At 42.2% G+C, this 18,589-nt stretch overlaps 1 protein-coding gene across 1 annotated transcript in view; it reads left to right on the forward strand.

Moving 5' to 3' along the window:
* eif3ba (eukaryotic translation initiation factor 3, subunit Ba) overlaps positions 1 to 18,589 on the forward strand; it is a 70,376-nt gene that overhangs the window by 3,511 nt on the left and 48,276 nt on the right. The window contains exons 2-4 of the mRNA XM_043711052.1: positions 16,240 to 16,432; positions 17,430 to 17,549; positions 17,863 to 17,920. Of these exons, the coding sequence (XP_043566987.1) occupies positions 16,240 to 16,432; positions 17,430 to 17,549; positions 17,863 to 17,920 (371 nt within the window). The remainder of the gene's footprint in view (positions 1 to 16,239; positions 16,433 to 17,429; positions 17,550 to 17,862; positions 17,921 to 18,589) is intronic.

Consider the following 18,589-nt stretch of genomic DNA (forward strand, 5'->3'; position numbering starts at 1 on the left):
TGTAATCTCACCCTCTGCTTGCATCCTTTCAACCATTCAGTCTGACTGTGTCACTGAGGCAGCCCTGCTGAAAGTTGCAATTGCCATCTTTGAGCACAGCTATTCTCTCCTTGTTCCGATTTAGTTACTTCTGGGTTGATCATTTGTTCAGTAATTCATGATACATAAGAAATAGGAGCAGGAGGCCTGAATAGAACAGCAATTTATTGTCACTTGTAAGTTTGAAAATACAATGAGATGTGTAAGTTTCCACAATTTGGCATCATTTTAATTACAGAAATTATATTAAAAACAATTGAGACAAAATTAGGACAAAGTTAATCATTTTCCCCTCCATGGCAATCTGGTTTTATGGATTGGCTATGGGCCTCCAAAACTAGAATTTCTGCACCGGACTCACCATGCAGCCACGGCTGAAAGTGATGTATCGCCACCATAGCAAGGAGCTACAGACCGATCTGCCAAGTCACCAATGCTGAAGCTGTTACCACATCGGTCGTTGCCTGAAGCCACCTTATTGCCACCATAGCCACAAGAAACGAACCAAAACCATCATGCAGCCACCATTGAAACAGCTGCCAGAAGGAATGGACCAGACCTACAGACAACGAAGCCTTCAATAAAGCTGTAGCCACTATTCGACATTCGGATCCACCACGCTGCTGCCACTGCAGCAGGCTGTCACGACCACCTTCCTCCACATTTGTAGAAAAGAAAACCTGAACTTGAGGACAGAGGAGAAATGAAAAAAATGAAGAGACAAAATAAAAAGTACAAAGAAGAATGCTGTCTTCCAGGTGAGCAGGAATGGGAATTAATGGGCACGTAGCCCAAACATTTCCTTTCCTGCTGCCACCTTGTACTGCCTCTAGTGCTGTCTTTGTGATTATAAGTGACCTTTGTCAGATTGCCATAGCTTAGTTCATACATGCTGTATGCTGAATGTATTTGCAGCCTAGGTTTCTACTTTGTACCCACAGTCACTGTGTATGCCAACTTTTGGCTACTCGTTTCTCTCATTAACATTGCTGTTTGTTGGCATCATTTTGTATGCTGGTAGTATTCTCAACTCCATACCCACTTGTGCATTGTCAGATTGGTTAAACAATGTATATTTGAGAGTGAGTCTGGATCACAGTCATACAGCACAGAAACAGACCCTTCGGTCTGACCAGTCCATGCCGTACATAATCCCAAAATAAACTGATCCCACCTGCCTGCTCCTGGCCCATATCCCCCCCAAACCTTCCTTTCCTATTCATGTATTTATCCAAATATCTTTTAAATGTCATAAATACCTGCATCTACCACTTCCTTTGGAAGTTCATTTCAAATGCAAATCACCCTCTGTAAAAAAATTTGTCCCTCATGTCGTCTTTAAATCTCTCCTCTCAGCTTAAAAATGTAGCCCCAAATCTTGAAATTCCCCATCCTGGGAAAAAGGCAACTACCGTTAACTCTATCTATATCCCTCATGATTTTATAAACTTCCATTAGATCGCCTCTTATCCTCCTACATTCCAGCAAAAAAGGACCCAGCCACCCAGCTTTCTTTATAACTCAAACATTCCCTACCTGGTAACATCCTGCTAAATGTAACAACCTCAACATGATTTCCCAACTATTACATTTAAAGGACTGAGCAATGAAGACGAGCATGCCAAACACACTTTTAACCACCCTGTTTATATATGACGCACGCTTCAAAGAAATATGTACTGGCACCCTAGGTTCCTCTGTTCTGCAACACTACCAAGGTCCTACCATCAACCATCTAAGCCTCACCCTACCTTTGCTGTACCAAAATGCAACACACTACACCCATCCAGATTGAAATCCATTCCTCAGCCCATTGACTGATTTGATCAAGATCCCTTTGTAATGTTGTATAATTAGTAAGTTTGCAGATGACACCAAAATTGGAGGTGTAGTGGACAGTGAAGAAGGTTACCTCAGTACAACGGGATCTTGATCAGGTGGGCCAGTGAACTGAGGGGTGGCAGATGGAGCTTAATTTAGATAAATGTGAGATGCTGTGTTTTGGAAAAGCAAATCAGGCAGGATTTATACGCTTAATGGTAAGATCCTGGGGAGTGTTGCTGAGCAAAGAGACCTTGGAGTACAGGTTCATAGCTCCTTGAAAGTGGACTTGCAGATGGATAGTATAGTGAAGAAGACATTTGGCATGCTTTCCATTTATTGGTTAGAGGATTGAGTACAGGAGTTGGAAGGTCATGTTGCGGCTATACAGGAAATTGGTTAGGCCACTTGGAATATTGCATGTAATTCTGGTTTCCTTCCTATTGGAAAGATGTGAAACTTGAAAGGGTTCAGAAAAGATTTAAAAGATGTTGCCAGAGTTGGAGGATTTGAGCTATAAGGAGAGGATGCATATGCTGGGACTCTTTTCCTTGGAGTGTTAGAGGCTGAGGGGTGACCTTTAGAGGTTTATAAAATCATGAGGGGAATGGATAGGGTGAATAATCACTGTCTTTTCCCTCGCGGTGTTCTGAGTCCAGAGCTAGAGGCATAGTTTGAGTGACGGGAACAATATAAAAGGGACTTAAGGTGCAACTTTTCATGCAAAGGGTAGTGTGTGTATGGAATGAGCTGCCAGAGGGAAGTGGTGAAGGCTGGTACAATTACAACATTTGGATAGGTACATGAAAGGATGGGTTTAGAGGGATATGGGCTAAGTGGTGGCAAATGGGACTAGATTAAGTTAGGATATTTGGTCGGCATGGACAAGTTGGACTGAAGGGTGTGTTTCTGTGCTGTACATTTGTATGACTGTAAAATCATCTTCACCTCTACTATGCCATCCATTTTAGTGTCATCCGCAAAATTATTAACTATGTCTTCTATATTCTTGTCCAAATCATTTACATAACGTTGTAAATTTGTGCGCTGAGCTGGTAGATTTGTTCTGAGACGTTTCGTCACCATGCTCGGTAACAGTGAGCCTCCGATGCAGCACTGATGTTCAGTCCTGCTTCCTATTTATGTCTTGGTCTGTTAAGGTGGGTCATATCACTTCTGGTACTTTTTCTGTGAGGTTGATAAAGGGCACAGGTAAAAACAATGACTGCAGATGATGAAGGGCACAGACAGTCATCCTGAACAGAGCACAATACAGAGGAACCTCAATTATCCGAACATCAGATTATCCAAAAGAGAGCTCAAGGTCCTGATTAAAACATTACACTAGAGGTGTTTCCAACACTGATCATGCCTTTTTGTTTACTGTCATTAAAAATGAACTCAGCTTGCTGAAATGCTGCAGAGAACAGTCCAGGACATTGATGGGAGCCCAGGCACTGAACCCAAATGACTGACTGCCCGCCCTCCCACTCCCCCTCTCCCTCACCATACTTACCCTGGAGTTCTACACAAGGATGTACCCTGAACCCTCCTCCTCTAGATAATCTCTCTAACATTGTTCTACACAGGTCACAGATGGAACTTGACAAAATATGTATGTGCGTGCGCGCGCGATTTGGAGACTCATTCCCCAAAGGCAGCAGCAGTGTTACTGATGGAGTCCAATCTGGCTACCCCAGAAGGCAGGGGCGCGTTCAGACGGGGGCGGTGGCGTGGGCAGGGCTGCTGGGGTTCGGAGGCATACAGGGTAGACGGCCGGGATGTGGGATGTGGATGGTGGGTGGGGCGGGTGTGGTGTGTGGGGATGGGTGGGGCAGGGGGGTTGGATGGGGGCGGGTTTAGATGGAGTTAGGGGTACGCATAGGGACGGGGTTGGGGGGGAGTGGGTGGGAGGCCATGCGTATGTGTTGTGCCTCGTCTCCTGAACGGGGAGGCAACTTAGCAAGTGCTCATTGTGTCAGTGCCATTGAACTGATTGGGGGTGCGGGAAGGCTTCAGCAATGTTGTACATCCCTTCCACACAAATGTGTGTCTGCTCAGAAACAAACCCTGAGACAGAGGGAGAACAAGGCAAGCCGAGCAAGGATAAAAGGAAACTTCAAAAAAACTGAGCCCCAGAGGAGAGGCATTGAATCGGTTAACTGAATAATCAGTTATCCGAACAAAATAGTGCCTGCCCATCTCGTTCGGATAATTGAGGTTCCTCTGTACATTGAGAAAGCAAACACACTAGTTGTAGATACCGATACCTACCAACAGGCAGCAATGGACCCAACTCCACAGCTAGAAAACTGTATTACAGCAACCCCAAGGAAATTTCAAGACAAGTGAAATTAACAAGGTAGACCTCCAAAGAATGAAACCTGAAGGATCCAATACACCCCATTTCTGCGGATTACCAAAGGTACAAGGGGCCTCCCTCAGACCCATCGACTCACTTTCTGGTACACTGACATACAGATTAGCAAAGGAATTGCAACATACACTGAAACACCTAGTAGAAGCCTCGAGCCACTCCACCCAGAAATTCATTAACATTATCAAAGACAAGGTAGAGGGCGACGAGGTCATGGTTTCCTTCGATGGCCCTATTCACATCAATAAACATCACCTTAGCCAAAGAAACACTGCTAGCCAAACCAAGAACACAAACCACCCACATCACCAACTCCACCAGTGAGGACAGTGACCTCAAACTAGTAGACCTGGGTCTCTCAATCCACTTCACCTTCAATGACAAGACCTACAAACAAACCAATTGGACACCTGTAGGATCACCAATATCAGCAGAAACAGTTATGCAATCACTCCCACGATCTAGCCCAAGGTTTGGGTCTGCTATGTGCGAGATTAGATTACTTAGTGTGGAAACAGGCCCTTTGGCCCATCAAGTCCACACCGAAGCGCAACCCAGACCCATTCCCCTACATTTACCCCTTCACCTAACCTGCACGTTTTTTGGAATGTGGAAGGAAACCGCAGCACCCTGAGGAAACCCACGCAGACACTGGGAGAATATGCAAACCACACACAGTCGCCTGAGGCGGGAATTGAACCCGGGTCTCTGGCGCTGTGAGGCAGTCGTGCTAACCACTGTGCCGCCGTGTCGCCCACATGTGGATGACCCCTTTTAGAAGAAACTCCCACACCACATCATGACTGGTATAAAGTTCTCGAAAGAGAACAACAACAGACTCTCCTTCCTAGATGTGACAGTAGAACGCAAAGCCAATGGAGAGCTACAGACCAGTGTTTACAGGAAAGCCATACACACTAACTAGAAACTAAATTACGGGAGCAATCATCCCAACACCCACAAATGGAGCTGCATCAAGACATTATTTAAATGTTAAATAATGTTTAAAGGTTAAGCCACTGTTAAATAACACACTGCAGCACCCAGGAACAAAGAGAAGTAGGGGAAAAACACCTGTACAACATATTCAGGAACAACGGGAACAAACATTACATTGGACAACCAGACAGGAAACGAACTACTAGGATACGTGAGCACCAACTAGCCACCAAAAGACATGACCAAATATCACTAGTCTCCATGCTCACAGACAAAGAGGGTCATCAGTTCGACTGGGACAATACATCCACCTGAGACAGACTAAACAAAGACCTGCGCAGGAATTCCGCGAGGGCTGGCATTCAAACTGGAACTCCATTAACAAACATATCGATTTGGACCCCAATTATCAACCTCTCAGAAATAAAACCAGAAGTGATATCATAGCAGACCAAGAGACACCCATAGGAAGCAGTACAGAACACCCAGAACTTCATCGGAAGCTCTAGCATGGTGGTAAAACGTGTGAGAACCAATCTACCAGCTCAGCTGTACAATCTGATCCACAACCTAAACTACAAGTCGTCTCCAAAATGGCAATCATTTACATAAATTCATTAGCCACAGTTGAAAACATTGTACATTAACAATGTATTTTTGCTGTAAACTGTGTATTAATTATTTGTTTTCACACAGCAACTTCTATCCTAATGGTAGAACCAAGTTCAAAACATATGCTATATTACGTAGTCTGATGAAACTTGTCACTACACATTACACCAAATAAACTGCAAAGTAGGCAGGTACATACCTGTGTTCATAGCTTATATCAAAATAAATAAGTTCTACAACAGAACTAAAACTGGCTTATAGTAGGGACTATGAAACATTACTACTGTATTACAGTAAAGATTTCTAACTAGGCACTTTATAATTGTTGGTTAATATATAGGGAAAAGAAAATCAAATCAAAAATTTAGAATAATTTCTTCAGCTTCTCTCGATTATTAAAATCCATCCAAGAGACACTGATCACGATCATGTGCAAACTTCACTCTCAGACAGGAATAGACATATTAGATTCTATTTAAATTGATAAACTAGCAATTAGCATTGGACTCTCAAACATAAGAGTACAACAGAAAAAGTCAAATACAGGTCTTCTGCTATAACGTGTGTTTCCTTAATGCAAATTCACTGCAATGCGATTGATGATCCGAGGATACTGTTTCTAAAGTGCGAGCATTTAAAATGTGTGTGTCGGCTGTAATGCCATTACATTGCCAGCGTGTTAAATGCTATTTGTAAAATGTGATTTTTCTTTTCTGTAATGCGGTGTCAAGTCTGACAACACCAAACCTACCACCGCCCCCAAATAACTTTTGATACTGTTGGGGGACAACTTCAGGACATAACATTGGAAGCCAAATCCATGGCGTCATTTGGTTCTGGTGCATAGGTGGCAAGGTGGAAGAATAGCAGGACTCCAAAGATAGGGGATTCAATAGTAGGTGGAACAGACAGGCATTTCTGCAACTGCATGATAGTATGTAAGTAAGGTCATGAAACAAGCAAATGCATGCAGTATTGGTACAACTTTAATCATAGGTGTCTTTAATATAAATTGTATAAACCAAATTAGCAAGGCTAGCAAACTATATTGTGAAGAATTTCCTACAATTGTATGTGGTGGTCTTTCAGACCAATAGGTTAAGGAACTAACCTGCAAACAGACCATTCCAGAATGGGCACTGTGCAGTGAGAAAGGGTTAATTAACAGTTTTGTTTTGTGGGGTCCTTTGGGGAACAGCTACTGTTATATGGTGTAATTCTTCATGAAGACAAAAAATGAATTGGTCAAATCTGGAAATTGGTTTCCTGAACCTAAAAAGGAAACTATTAGGGTATGAGGTGTAAATTGGTAAGAATGGACTGGAGGACCTTACTGAAATGTTTTGACTGTGGGCAGGCAATAGCTAATATTTAAAGAACAAGCCCATGAATTCAAACAAGTATTCATTGCTGTCTGGTGCGAAAATACAAGAATTAAGGTAGCTCAACCATGGTTTACAAGTGAAGTTAGGGATAGTATTAAGTCCATTAAGACACAATTGTTAGAGAAGGCAAAGAGTCTGAGGATTGGGAGTATTTTAGAATTCTGCAAAAAGATGAAACGTTTGATTGAGAAGAGGAAGATAGAGAATGGGAGTAAAGTGACAGGGGACAAGTAAACTGACAGTAAAAGTTTCTATAAATCTGTCAAGAGAACAGATGAAAGACAAATATAGGTTCCTTACAGTGAGCCAGGGAAATTATTGTGTGAAGACTGGTAAATTGAGGGGTCCTGAAAATGTTAAATTGTGAGAACAATTGGAAAATTGCATAATAGAACATTTGGAAAACATTAACAGATTTGGACAAAGCAAGCATAGGTCATGAACGGCAATTCATGCTTACCAAATCTACTGGAGTAGAATATATGAGTGAAGGACTGCATGTGATGAGTTTGGATTTCCAGAGGCTTTTGATGTCATATCAGAGGTTAATGGACAAAATTTAAAGCACATGACATAATGGGTAATATATTGACAAGGGTTGAAATTGATTGACAAGAAACAGGTGGTGGGAATAAATTATTACTTTTTTTAAACTTGTGGGATCAGACAGTGAAGAATGTCATACTGCAAGGATTTGTGCTTGGGCCCCAGCCTATGATTTTGAGGAACTAAATTCAACGTTTCCAGGTTTGCTTATGACAAAATTGGGCAGGATTCAGAGTTGCAAGGTGGCTTCAAGGAGATTTCAACAAATTGAGAATGTGAGCAGATGCAGTACAAAGTGGCTAAGTGTCAAGTTAGACTCTTTTGGTGCTCAAACAGAAAGGATAATTATTGAAATGGTATCATGTTGGGAAATGGGAATGAATAAAGTAATCTGGGTGCCCATGTATATCAGTCAAAGAAAATAGACTGGCAGGTACATCAAGCAAGTAGGAAGGCAAATGGCATACAGGTAACCTCCGGGTTGTGAATAGGTTCTCTAAGGAAATGTTCATATGTCGGATCTTTAAAATTATATCTCTGTATGAAATCACGATTGTTAAGTCAAGCACCCCCTGTCACTGGCCAACACTGAAACAGATTCCAGTTGTGACAGTTGAACTGGGCCTTAAGACTGTACCAGGAATACCGCATGTAGTTTTGGTCTCCCTACCTCAGGATATACTTGCCAAAGAGAGTGCCCTCGAGGTTTGCTTGGCTAATGCTGGGAATAGCAAGACTCCTATCAGGAGAGATCAGCTCATCTGACCCTGTATTCATTCAAGTTCTGAAAGCTGAGAGGAAACCTGAATGGAGCATAAAATTCTAACAGGGCTAGACAGATGTTTCCTTCTTGGGAGTCTGGAATCAGAGGTCACAGTCTCAAGAGTAGGCCATTTAGGACAGAAGCAAAGAAGGCTCTCTTCACTCAAACTTTCCCCCCTTTCAAAACCTAATCTCAATCCTGAGATTACTACCTGTGAGATCCTACTTTTTAACTTGGTTCCTAACTCACTAAATTCTGCTTGTAGGACCTCATCCCATTTTTTTTTTAAACCTATATTGTTTGTGCTGATATGCGCCACGACAACTGGCTGTTCACCCTCCTCCTTGAGAATGTTCTGCAGCTGATCAGAGCATGACCCGTGCACCTGGGAGGCAACATACCATTCGGGAATCTTGTTTTCGACCACAGAACTGCCTAACTGCTCCCCTTACAATTGAATCTTTTATGACTATAGCACTTCCACTCCTTTTACTGCCCTTCTGAACAGCAGAGCCAGCCACGGTGCCATGAACCTGGCTACTGTTGCCTTCTCTGAGCCAACTCCCCCATCGGTATCCAAAATTGTATACCTGTTTTCGGGGGAGATGACCGCAGAGGACACCTGCTCTGCCTTCCTGCTCTTTCTCTGTCTTTTGGTCACCGATTCCCTTTCTCCTCTCAGCAATTCTAATCTGTGGTGTGACCAATTCACTAAATGTGCTATCGACCACCCCCTCAGCATCGTGTATGCTCCGGAGCCATCGTGCAGTTTAACAAGAGTTGCACCTAGACACACCTCTTGCACGTGAAGGAGCTAAGGACATCAGTGGCATCCCTGAGCAACAGGAGCATATCACAGGTCTGAGGTATCCTGCTATTTTTAATCTTAAAGCTTTATCTAAGTTAAGACTAAAGTTAACGAAAAGGGAAAGAAAGGTTTTTACAATTGCACGGCAAAATAAAAAAAATTCTTACTTTCTCAACACACCAGAGTTCTATTTTTCTTACCTTCTCAACACACCAGAGGAAGAGGGAGACATGACACATGTAGTGTCTCTGGTTCAGCTGCTGCCCAACTTTATCCCTAAGTTTTAGAATACTCATGGACAAGGATGAGAGCGCTAAATTGCGGGAAGGCCAACTATACCAAAATTTGGCAGGAGTTGGGAGCAGCTGTTTTTAGGTAAATCCACATTTGATATGTGGGAGGCTTTTAAAGAGAAGCTGATTAGAGTTCAGGAAAGATATATCCCTGTGAAAATGATCGAGATGGCAAGGTTAGGGAACCATGGATGGCAGGTGAAATCGAGTCAAGCTAAGAGGAAAAAGGATGTGTACATAAGGTCTAGGCGACTGAAGACAGGCATAGTTTTGGTCCTACATTCCTGATATTCTTCCAATCTGAAACAAGGAATAAAGAGGGCTAAAAATGGTCATGAGATATCTTTAGCAAACAGGATTAAGGAAAATCCCAAAGCCGTTTTTTTGTATATAAGGAGTAAGAGAGTAACTAGAGAGGGTTGGCCCACTCTTGGACAAAGGAGGAAAGGTATGCTTGGAGTCAGAGAAAATGGGTGAGATTCCTAAAACGTACATAGAACAATACAGCACAGAACAGGCCCTTCAGCCCTCGATGTTGCGCTGACCTGTGAACTAATCTAAGCCCATTCCCCCTACACTATCTCATCATCCATGTCTTTATCCAAGGATTGTTTAAATACCCCTAATGTGGCTGAGTTAACTGCATTGGCAGGCAGGGCATTCCACACCCTAATCACTCTGAGTAAAGTGCCTGCCTCTGATATCTGTCTTAAGTCTATCACCCCTGAATTTGTAGCTGCGCCCTCTTGTACAAGGTGACATCATCATCCTAAGAAAAAGACATTCACTCTCTATCCTTCGTGGCACGGTGGCTCAGTGGTTAGCACTGCTGCCTCACCATCAGGGTCTCAGGTTAAATTCCAGCCTCGGGCGACTGCCTGTGTGGAGTTTGCACATTCTCCCCATGTCTTCGTTGGTTTCTTCCGGGTGCTCCGGTTGCCTCCCACAGTCCAAAGATGTGCAGGTCAGGTGAATTGGCCACTTCTCAGCTCAGTTCTGCAGTTTATCCAAGTCCGCCAGCAACCTGCAACATTCTTCCACACTGTCCACCACTCCACTGACTTTAGTGTCATCAGTATTCACCAAGGAGAGGACCATGGCGGATGTTGAGGTTAGGGATAGATTTTTGAGTACTCTAGGTCAAGTCGGCATAAGGAGGGAGGAAGTTTTGGGTATTCTAAAAAGCATTAAGGTGGACAGGTGGACAGATCCCAGGTCCGAATGGGATCTACCCCAGGTTACTGAGGGAAGTGAGAGAGGAAGTAGCTTTAACATATCTTTGCAGCATCCTTGAGCCCAGGGAGATCCCAGAGGACTGGAGCATTGCTAATATTGTCCCTTTGTTTAATAAGGGTAGCAGGAATACTCCAAGTAATTAAAAACTGGTGAGCCTAATGTCAGTGGTAGGGAAGTTTTTGGAGAAGATACTGAGGGATACAATCTATTCCTATTTGGAAGAAAATGGGCTGATCAGTAATGGGCAGCATGGTTTTGTTTAGGGAAGGTCATGTTTTACAAACCTCAAAGAATTCTTTGAGGTGACAAAGTTGATAGATGGGCAAGGGCTGTGGATGCCATATATATGGACTTCAGTAAGGCGTTTGACAAGGTACCCTATGGTAGGCTGATGGAGAAAATGAAATCGACTGAGGTCCAGGGTGTTCTCGCTAGGTGGACGGGAAACTGGGTGGGCAGCAGGAGATTAGTAGTTGAAGGGAGTTCCTCAAAATGGAGAACTGTGACCAGTGGTGTTCCACAGGGATCCGTGTTGGGATCACTGTTTGTGATATATATAAATGATTTGGAGGAAGGTTGGCAAGTTCGCAGATGACCCTAAGATTGGCGGAGTAGCAGATAGTGAAGGGGACTGTCGGAAAATACAGCAGAATATACATAGATTGGACAGATGGGCAAAGAGGAAGATCCAATTCAAGAACAAACCAAACAGCAAATGGAAAAGTCCTGGGGAAAATTAACGTATAGAGAGATCTGAGTCTTCAGGTCCATTGTTCCCTGAAGGTGGCAAAGCAGGTCAGTAAAGTGGTCAAGAAGGCAAACGGCATGCGTTCCTTCATTGGACGGGGTTTTGAGTACAAGAGTTGGCAGGTCATGTTGCAGTTTATAGGACTTTGGTTTGGCTGCATTTGGAACACTGCGTACAGTTCTGGTCACTACGTATTGAAAAGATGTGGATGCTTTGGAGAGGGTGCAGAGGAGGTTCATCAGGGTGTTGCCTGGTATGGAGGGCACTAGCTATGAAGAGCGGTTGAATAGATTAGAATTAGCTTCATTAGAAAGAAGCACTTTGAAGGGGGACCTGATTGAGGTCTACAAAATCATGAGAGGTATAGACAGGATGGATAGCAAGAAACTTTTTTCCCCAGAGTGGGGGACTCAATTACTAGGGGTCACGAGTTCAAAGTGAGAAGGGAAAGGTTTGGGGAGGTATGCATGGAAAGTTCTTTACAGAGGGTGGTGGGTGCCTGGAAAGCATTGCCAGTGGAGGTGGTAGAGGTGGGAGCGATAATGTAATTTAAGATGTATCTAGACCGATACATGAATGGGTTGGGAGCAAAGGAATACAGATATTTAGAAAATAGGGAGCAGGTTTAGATAGATCTGGATCAGCGTCGGCTTGGAGGGCTTGTTCCTGTGCTGTAATTTTCTATGTTCTTCTAACAATCATTGGCTACATCATTAGCTTGGTAAAGGATTTAAAAGAATGTTGCGACTAGTGGAGTAGTGGGACTCAAGAAAGAGCCAGTGTGCTCAGTTGTAGCATAACTAAATTGAATTATGACAGATGCTTTTTTAAAAACTATATCTTAATTTATTGACAAAACAAGCTGTCAACTGAAGATTGATTGCAGTGCTCATGATTTTGCTCCTTTTGTATGACTGGCTAGTAAAGTTAGCATGAGGCTACAGCAAGCACTTCGAACTGCAAACTGTGTGTGCGACAGGAAATCTTCTCCAACCTCTTCAAGTAACTGTGTTTAAATCAGACTACACAAGTTAATGTCAAAGGAAGCCAGAAAGCCAATGACCTGAAATACGTGCAGTTTGTGTAGAAATCTACATCTTGAATGAGTTAACACCAGTGCTACCAGATGATATAAGATAAAGGCAAGGACAGATAATGTAAATGTGGTTCCTCTGATTTACAAGATATAGCTTATTGACTAGGACATTGTGTAAACCGATTACTTGATCCAGTTGAGGCGATAAATTGGAAAGGGGGACACGCAAAGAGGAAAGTATTATTTTCAGCAGAGGACAAACAGAATGGGGTGGGTCTTCCAAAATTTATTTGGCGATGTCAATTGCATTACAGCAAATTTGCATTAACGAAACTCACCTGATTGCAGAAGACCTGTATTTTTCTATCAAAGTCTTATTTGGTATGTTTGTAAGTCCAATGATTATTACTAGTTAAATAGAACCTAATATCACGACTCCTGTCTGAGAGTGAAGTCTACCCATGATCGTGATCAGTGTCTCTTGGACTGATTTTGATCACCTAGAGAACTGAAGAAACTATTCTCTAAATTTTTTATTAGAATTTCTTTTTCCTGTACATTAACCAAAAATTATAATTATTGGTAACATTCTTGGAAATCTTTTCTACCCCTTTTCCAATTTAATAATGTCTTTCCTACAGCGGGGCAACCAGAACTGGACACAGTGCTCTAAAAGTGGCTTCAGCAAGGTCCTGTACAACTGTAACATGACGTCTCAACTCTTAGACTCAGTGGTCAGTAAGCGTGCCAAATGCCACCTTCATCACCCTGTCTACTTTCAAAGAACTATATACTTCAACCGCTAAGTATCTCTGTTTGACAACACTCCCCAGGGTCCTACCATTAACAAGTCTTTCCCTTTTTTGTCTTACCAAACCACCACCTTTATCTCAATTAAACTCAATCTGCCTTGGTCCATTAGCCCAGTTGACCAAGATCCCATTTAAGGATATAACAGAAAGATGAGTGGAAACTGGTGGTTATGAAGCAGGAAGATTTTAATAATTTCCCACGCAAGAAGTTAAGAAATTAAATTTAAACCACTTTGGATTGGATGAATTATACTGACATGTATTGGGAACTGGTTAGTGGACAGAAGACAAATAAATGATTCATTTTTATGCTGACGCATTATGACTAGTGGGGTATTGCAAGACTTAGTGCTTGGACCCAGCTGTTCACAATTTGTATCAATAATTTGGATGTGGGATAAAACATAATTAGCAAGTTTTGAGAAGGTTTGTAGCTCAGGTTGAGGTCCTGGATGTAAGTTAGCTCGCTTAGCTGGAAGGTTTGTTTTCAGACATTTCGTCCCCCTACTAGGTAACATCATTCACTGGAGGTGAGGCTCACTCATGATGTTACCTAGTAGGGGGACGAAATGTCTGAAAACAAACCTTCCAGCTAAGCGAGCAAACTTACATCCAGGATACTAGGTAACATCATTCACTGGAGGTGAGACTCACTCATGATGTTACCTAGTATGGTGATGAAACATCTGAAAACAAACTTGCAGCTAAGTGAGCAAACTTATATCCATAAAATATAAGTTCAAGAATTCTTCAAGGGCATTTGGGGAGACTTAGTGAGTTGGTTAGAATTTGGTAGGTGCAGAAATGTGAGCCAACCCACTTCCATAGGATGAACAGAAATCCAAACCTGGAGTTTCCATTCTGGGTCAAAACTGTAACTAAAAGTTGCCCAAAGTCTGTGGTAGAAGAATTTACAGCAGAAACAGTGCAGTTCAGTTGAGCCAACCTTACAGGTGGCAGTGCAGTAGATTGGTGATGAAACCATGCCCCATCTCTTGCAGTTGCTGCTGTATTCTGTGATTTAAATGTCTTAGAAGATATGACAGAAGCTGGGGTGCTAGCTGGAGGAGAGATACAAATGGTAGGTAAGTGGTTGAAGGCTTAAGGCAAGGGAGGGATGCGGGTTGACATGCTGAGTCTCATCAGGCAGGAGGTACTGGTGGATGTCTGTCAGTCAGGACCGGGTGAGGGCACTGTCAGGGTCGATGTTGAGTTAGATTTTTTTTTAAGATTTAGATTCTCTACAGTGTGGAAACAGGCCCTTCAGCCCAACTAGTCCACACCGACCCTCTGAAGAGTAACCTACCCAGACCTATTCCCCCTGACTAATGCACCTAACTCTATGGGCAATTTTAGCATGACCAATTCACCTGACCTGCACATCTTTGGACTGTGGGAGGAAACTGGAGCACCCGGAGGAAACCCACGCAGACACGGAGAATGTGCAAATTCCACACAGTCGCCCGAGGCTGGAATTGAAACCGGGTCCCTGGTGCTGTGAGGCAGAGAGTTGCTCAATTTTATAGTTAACTTGCTTTCGCTTTTGACTTTCACCCTTGTTTTTTTGTTCGTAACTATTCGGCTAGGTGAGGTGGAACGCTGTGGAGTCTTCATCTCTGACTCCGAGCTGGTGACTTTTTCAAGAGATTCCAGATGCCTCGTAATTGCCCATCAGAAGTTTCAATGTCTGTATAGTTCCTGTAGAGTTAGTTTATATCAGGACTTCTGCATTTTTCTGATGTGCAAATCCAGTGTACACTTCAGCAGTGGCAGTCTTCTATTGAAAGGTCTGGGCCATTGAATATTTCTTAAATAGGAAGAGGCTGATGAATGTTGAACTTCAAAGGGGCTTGATTGCTCTTGTTCATGAGTCATCTGTTAACCTGCAGGTACAATAATTAATTAGGAAGGCAAATAGTATGTTGGCCTTTATTACAAGACACTTTCAGTATAAGAGAAAGTGAGGACTGCAGATGCTGGAGATCAGAGTCAAAAAGTGTGGCGCTGGCAAACCACAGCCAGTTAGACAGCATCTGAGGAGCAGAAGAACAGGACGTTCCTGATGAGTCAAGATTAGAGTGGAGGTGGAAAAGCATAGCAGGTCAGGCGGCTTCCGAGGAGCAGGAAAATCGACCTTTCGGGAAAAAGCCGTTCATCAGGAATGATGAAGGGCTTTTCCTGCTCCTCAGATGCTTCCTGACCTGCTGTGCTTTTCCAGCACCACTCTAACCTTGACTCTAATCTCCAGCAGCTGCAGTTCTCACCTCTGCCCCGATGATGAGCCTATCCTCGAAACGTCAATTCTCCTTCTCAGATGCTGCCTGACCAGCTGTGGCTTTTCCAACGCCACACCTTTTGACTTTCATATAGGACCACAGTTTACTCATTAATTGCAAAGACCCTTGGGTGAGAGGACACTAGCTTTGGAATTCTGCATCCAGTAGAGATTTGGATACTCAGTCATTGTATATGTTAAAAACTAAGATTGATAGTTTCTATGTCGAGAAATGGTATCACAGGAAAGTGATTATAAAGTTGATGTGTCGTCATACCATTGAACGGCAGATTGGACACAAGGGCCTGAGTTACCTACCCCTGCTTCTGTTTCTTATGTTCTTAAATCATATGGAATAACCAGTGTTATTCTGTAACTTGCACTTTAATCATGTTTGAAATGGTGAAACATTCAGCGGCACTTTGAAGAAGATGGGAAGAAATTGATTGCTATATTACAGACTGCATTCTGCCAACAGTTTACCAGCATGTTGAGAAAATATATCAAATGCTGCCACACTAATTGTAAGTTTTGCATTTTTACTTATAGAGCTGCTGGGTGATATTTTAAAGGACCAGCCTCAAGAAGCTGATGGTATAGACTCCGTTATCGTTGTGGATAATGTACCACAAGTTGGACCAGATCGACTGGAGAAACTCCGAAATGTCATCCAGAAGATATTTTCTAAGTTTGGGAAAATCACAAATGAATTTTACCCAGAGTCCGACGGAAAGACAAAAGGGTATGTTTACAATACAGATCTAAGTAGTGTACATTCGTCAATTGTCGTAAACCACATTAGTTGTATTTCTGTTAGTTAAGACCAATCATGTTACCTCAGTAACTAATCTATAAAGAGATCGAATGGGGTACTTGTTTATCTTCCAAATGTTCTCGCTGGTGTTGCAGTGTAATATTATAAAATCAGCCTATTGTATTGCAGCCATCCACTTGGCAACAGTTTGTTCATATTGGACTTTTATTGTAACGTGTCCGAAGCTATTTCTCAGGAGTGTAACAAATTGGAGTCTGACATCAAGTCATGTGATATGATAATGGAGAAGGTGACCATAAGGTCAGACAGTTTAATGAATCCTTGAGGAAAGGGAAGTTTGGGGGCAAACTCCAAAATTTGGGGTTCATGCTATTGAAGGTGCAGTCATGAATGGTGAAACTATTGAAATCGGAGATGCTAAGAGGCTATAATTAGAGGAGCCTCAATATCTCCAGAAATTGTAGGCTGGAGGAAATGAAAGATGGGGAGCTGCAAGACCTGTAGAAAAAATTTGAAATAAGAATGAGATTTGCAAGATCACAATGAACTCGCAATCGGGTACCATCCATCGAGTATAATCGAGATCCATATAATGAGCACAAAATTAAGTGGAAATGTGGGTTTGTGTTGTTTGTAGTATTGTTTCTGCAAATATATTAATACAGAAACACAAGTTTTCCTAAAATATGATTTGGTGTTCTGTGCAATGGATTTATAATACCTTCTTTGACCATGAGGATTTGACATTATCCCAAAGATAAATGCTAACATAAATGCAAGATTTTTACACAAAAATTGAATTGCATATAGACAAAGCTTTGACCTCAGCCAGAGCATTTGACCATCAATTTTTGTTTCAAATATGCTGACTAAACAAGCTATTATCAAACTAAGAAGTAAAATTTCAATAATTTTACACCTATTTTTGTCGTAACCCTTTTAACATTTGGAATGTTGTTTTTAGGTACATTTTCCTGGAATACAATTCACCAGCTTGTGCTATTGATGCTGTGAAAAATGCAGATGGATACAAGTTAGATAAGCAGCATACTTTCCGTGTCAACCTCTTCACTGATTTTGATAAGTGAGTGTTAATGTGATATTTGTGTAACTTCGTTATTTCTATTAGGAGTCGAAGTGCTGAAGCTTTAATGTATTTAACATATTTCACTTTGTAAGGGCAACCAAGGCTTTGAGGCGTATTCCCAAGCAGACAGTTGAGATAAGGGGAAGGAATAAATGAGAAACATATTGTGATGTAAATTTTCCTGTATTACTTCATTGTTATTTTACAGTTTCTTTAAAGTCCTCTCAGTTGCTAAAGCATTGCCTAGCGTGATTTAATATTGTAAGTATTTTCTTTCGGCTTGATTCAATTGATCGTGTTTTTCTGCCAGATACATGACCATCAGTGACGATTGGGAAATTCCACCGAAACAGCCATTCAAAGATTTTGTAAGTGATGGCAGAATTCAAAGTAAATATCATGTGAAGAATGGTTTTCATGTTGCCATGTTTGCTGACAACCTACACACTGCGCATGTTCGCTACCCGTTATTTCAGTCTGTGAATGTGCGTGCGCATAGTATTAAACTGATTTTTCAAAATGAAAAGTTCTACTTTGTTTAACATCTATTTCTCTTTTACGATACATTGTTTCACTAAGATTGTAACGTTAACTCTTGTCACTATATATTACTATGAGATCTGCTACTACTGGTGTACATACTCCTTAGTATCAGAAAGCACAGCCCATACAATCTGAGACGGGTACAGCTGAGAACAGAAGTGAGTCAACAGTTACTATGAGATCTGCTACTACTGGTGTACATACTCCTTAGTATCAGAAAGCACAGCCCATACAATCTGAGACGGGTACAGCTGAGAACAGAAGTGAGTCAACAGGCAGGGACAAGGTAGGACTAATAAATTAAACTGCATTTATTTCAATGCAAGGGGCCTAACAGGGAAGGCAGATGAACTCAAGGCATGGTTAGGAACATGGGACTGGGATATCATAGCAATTACAGAAACCTGGCTCAGGGATGGGCAGGACTGGCAGCTTAATGTTCCAGGGTACAAATGCTAAAGGAAGGATAGAAAGGGAGGCAAGAGAGGAGGGGG

Source organism: Chiloscyllium plagiosum, chromosome 21 (genome assembly GCF_004010195.1).
Source record: "Chiloscyllium plagiosum isolate BGI_BamShark_2017 chromosome 21, ASM401019v2, whole genome shotgun sequence".
Classification (NCBI taxonomy): domain Eukaryota; kingdom Metazoa; phylum Chordata; class Chondrichthyes; order Orectolobiformes; family Hemiscylliidae; genus Chiloscyllium; species Chiloscyllium plagiosum.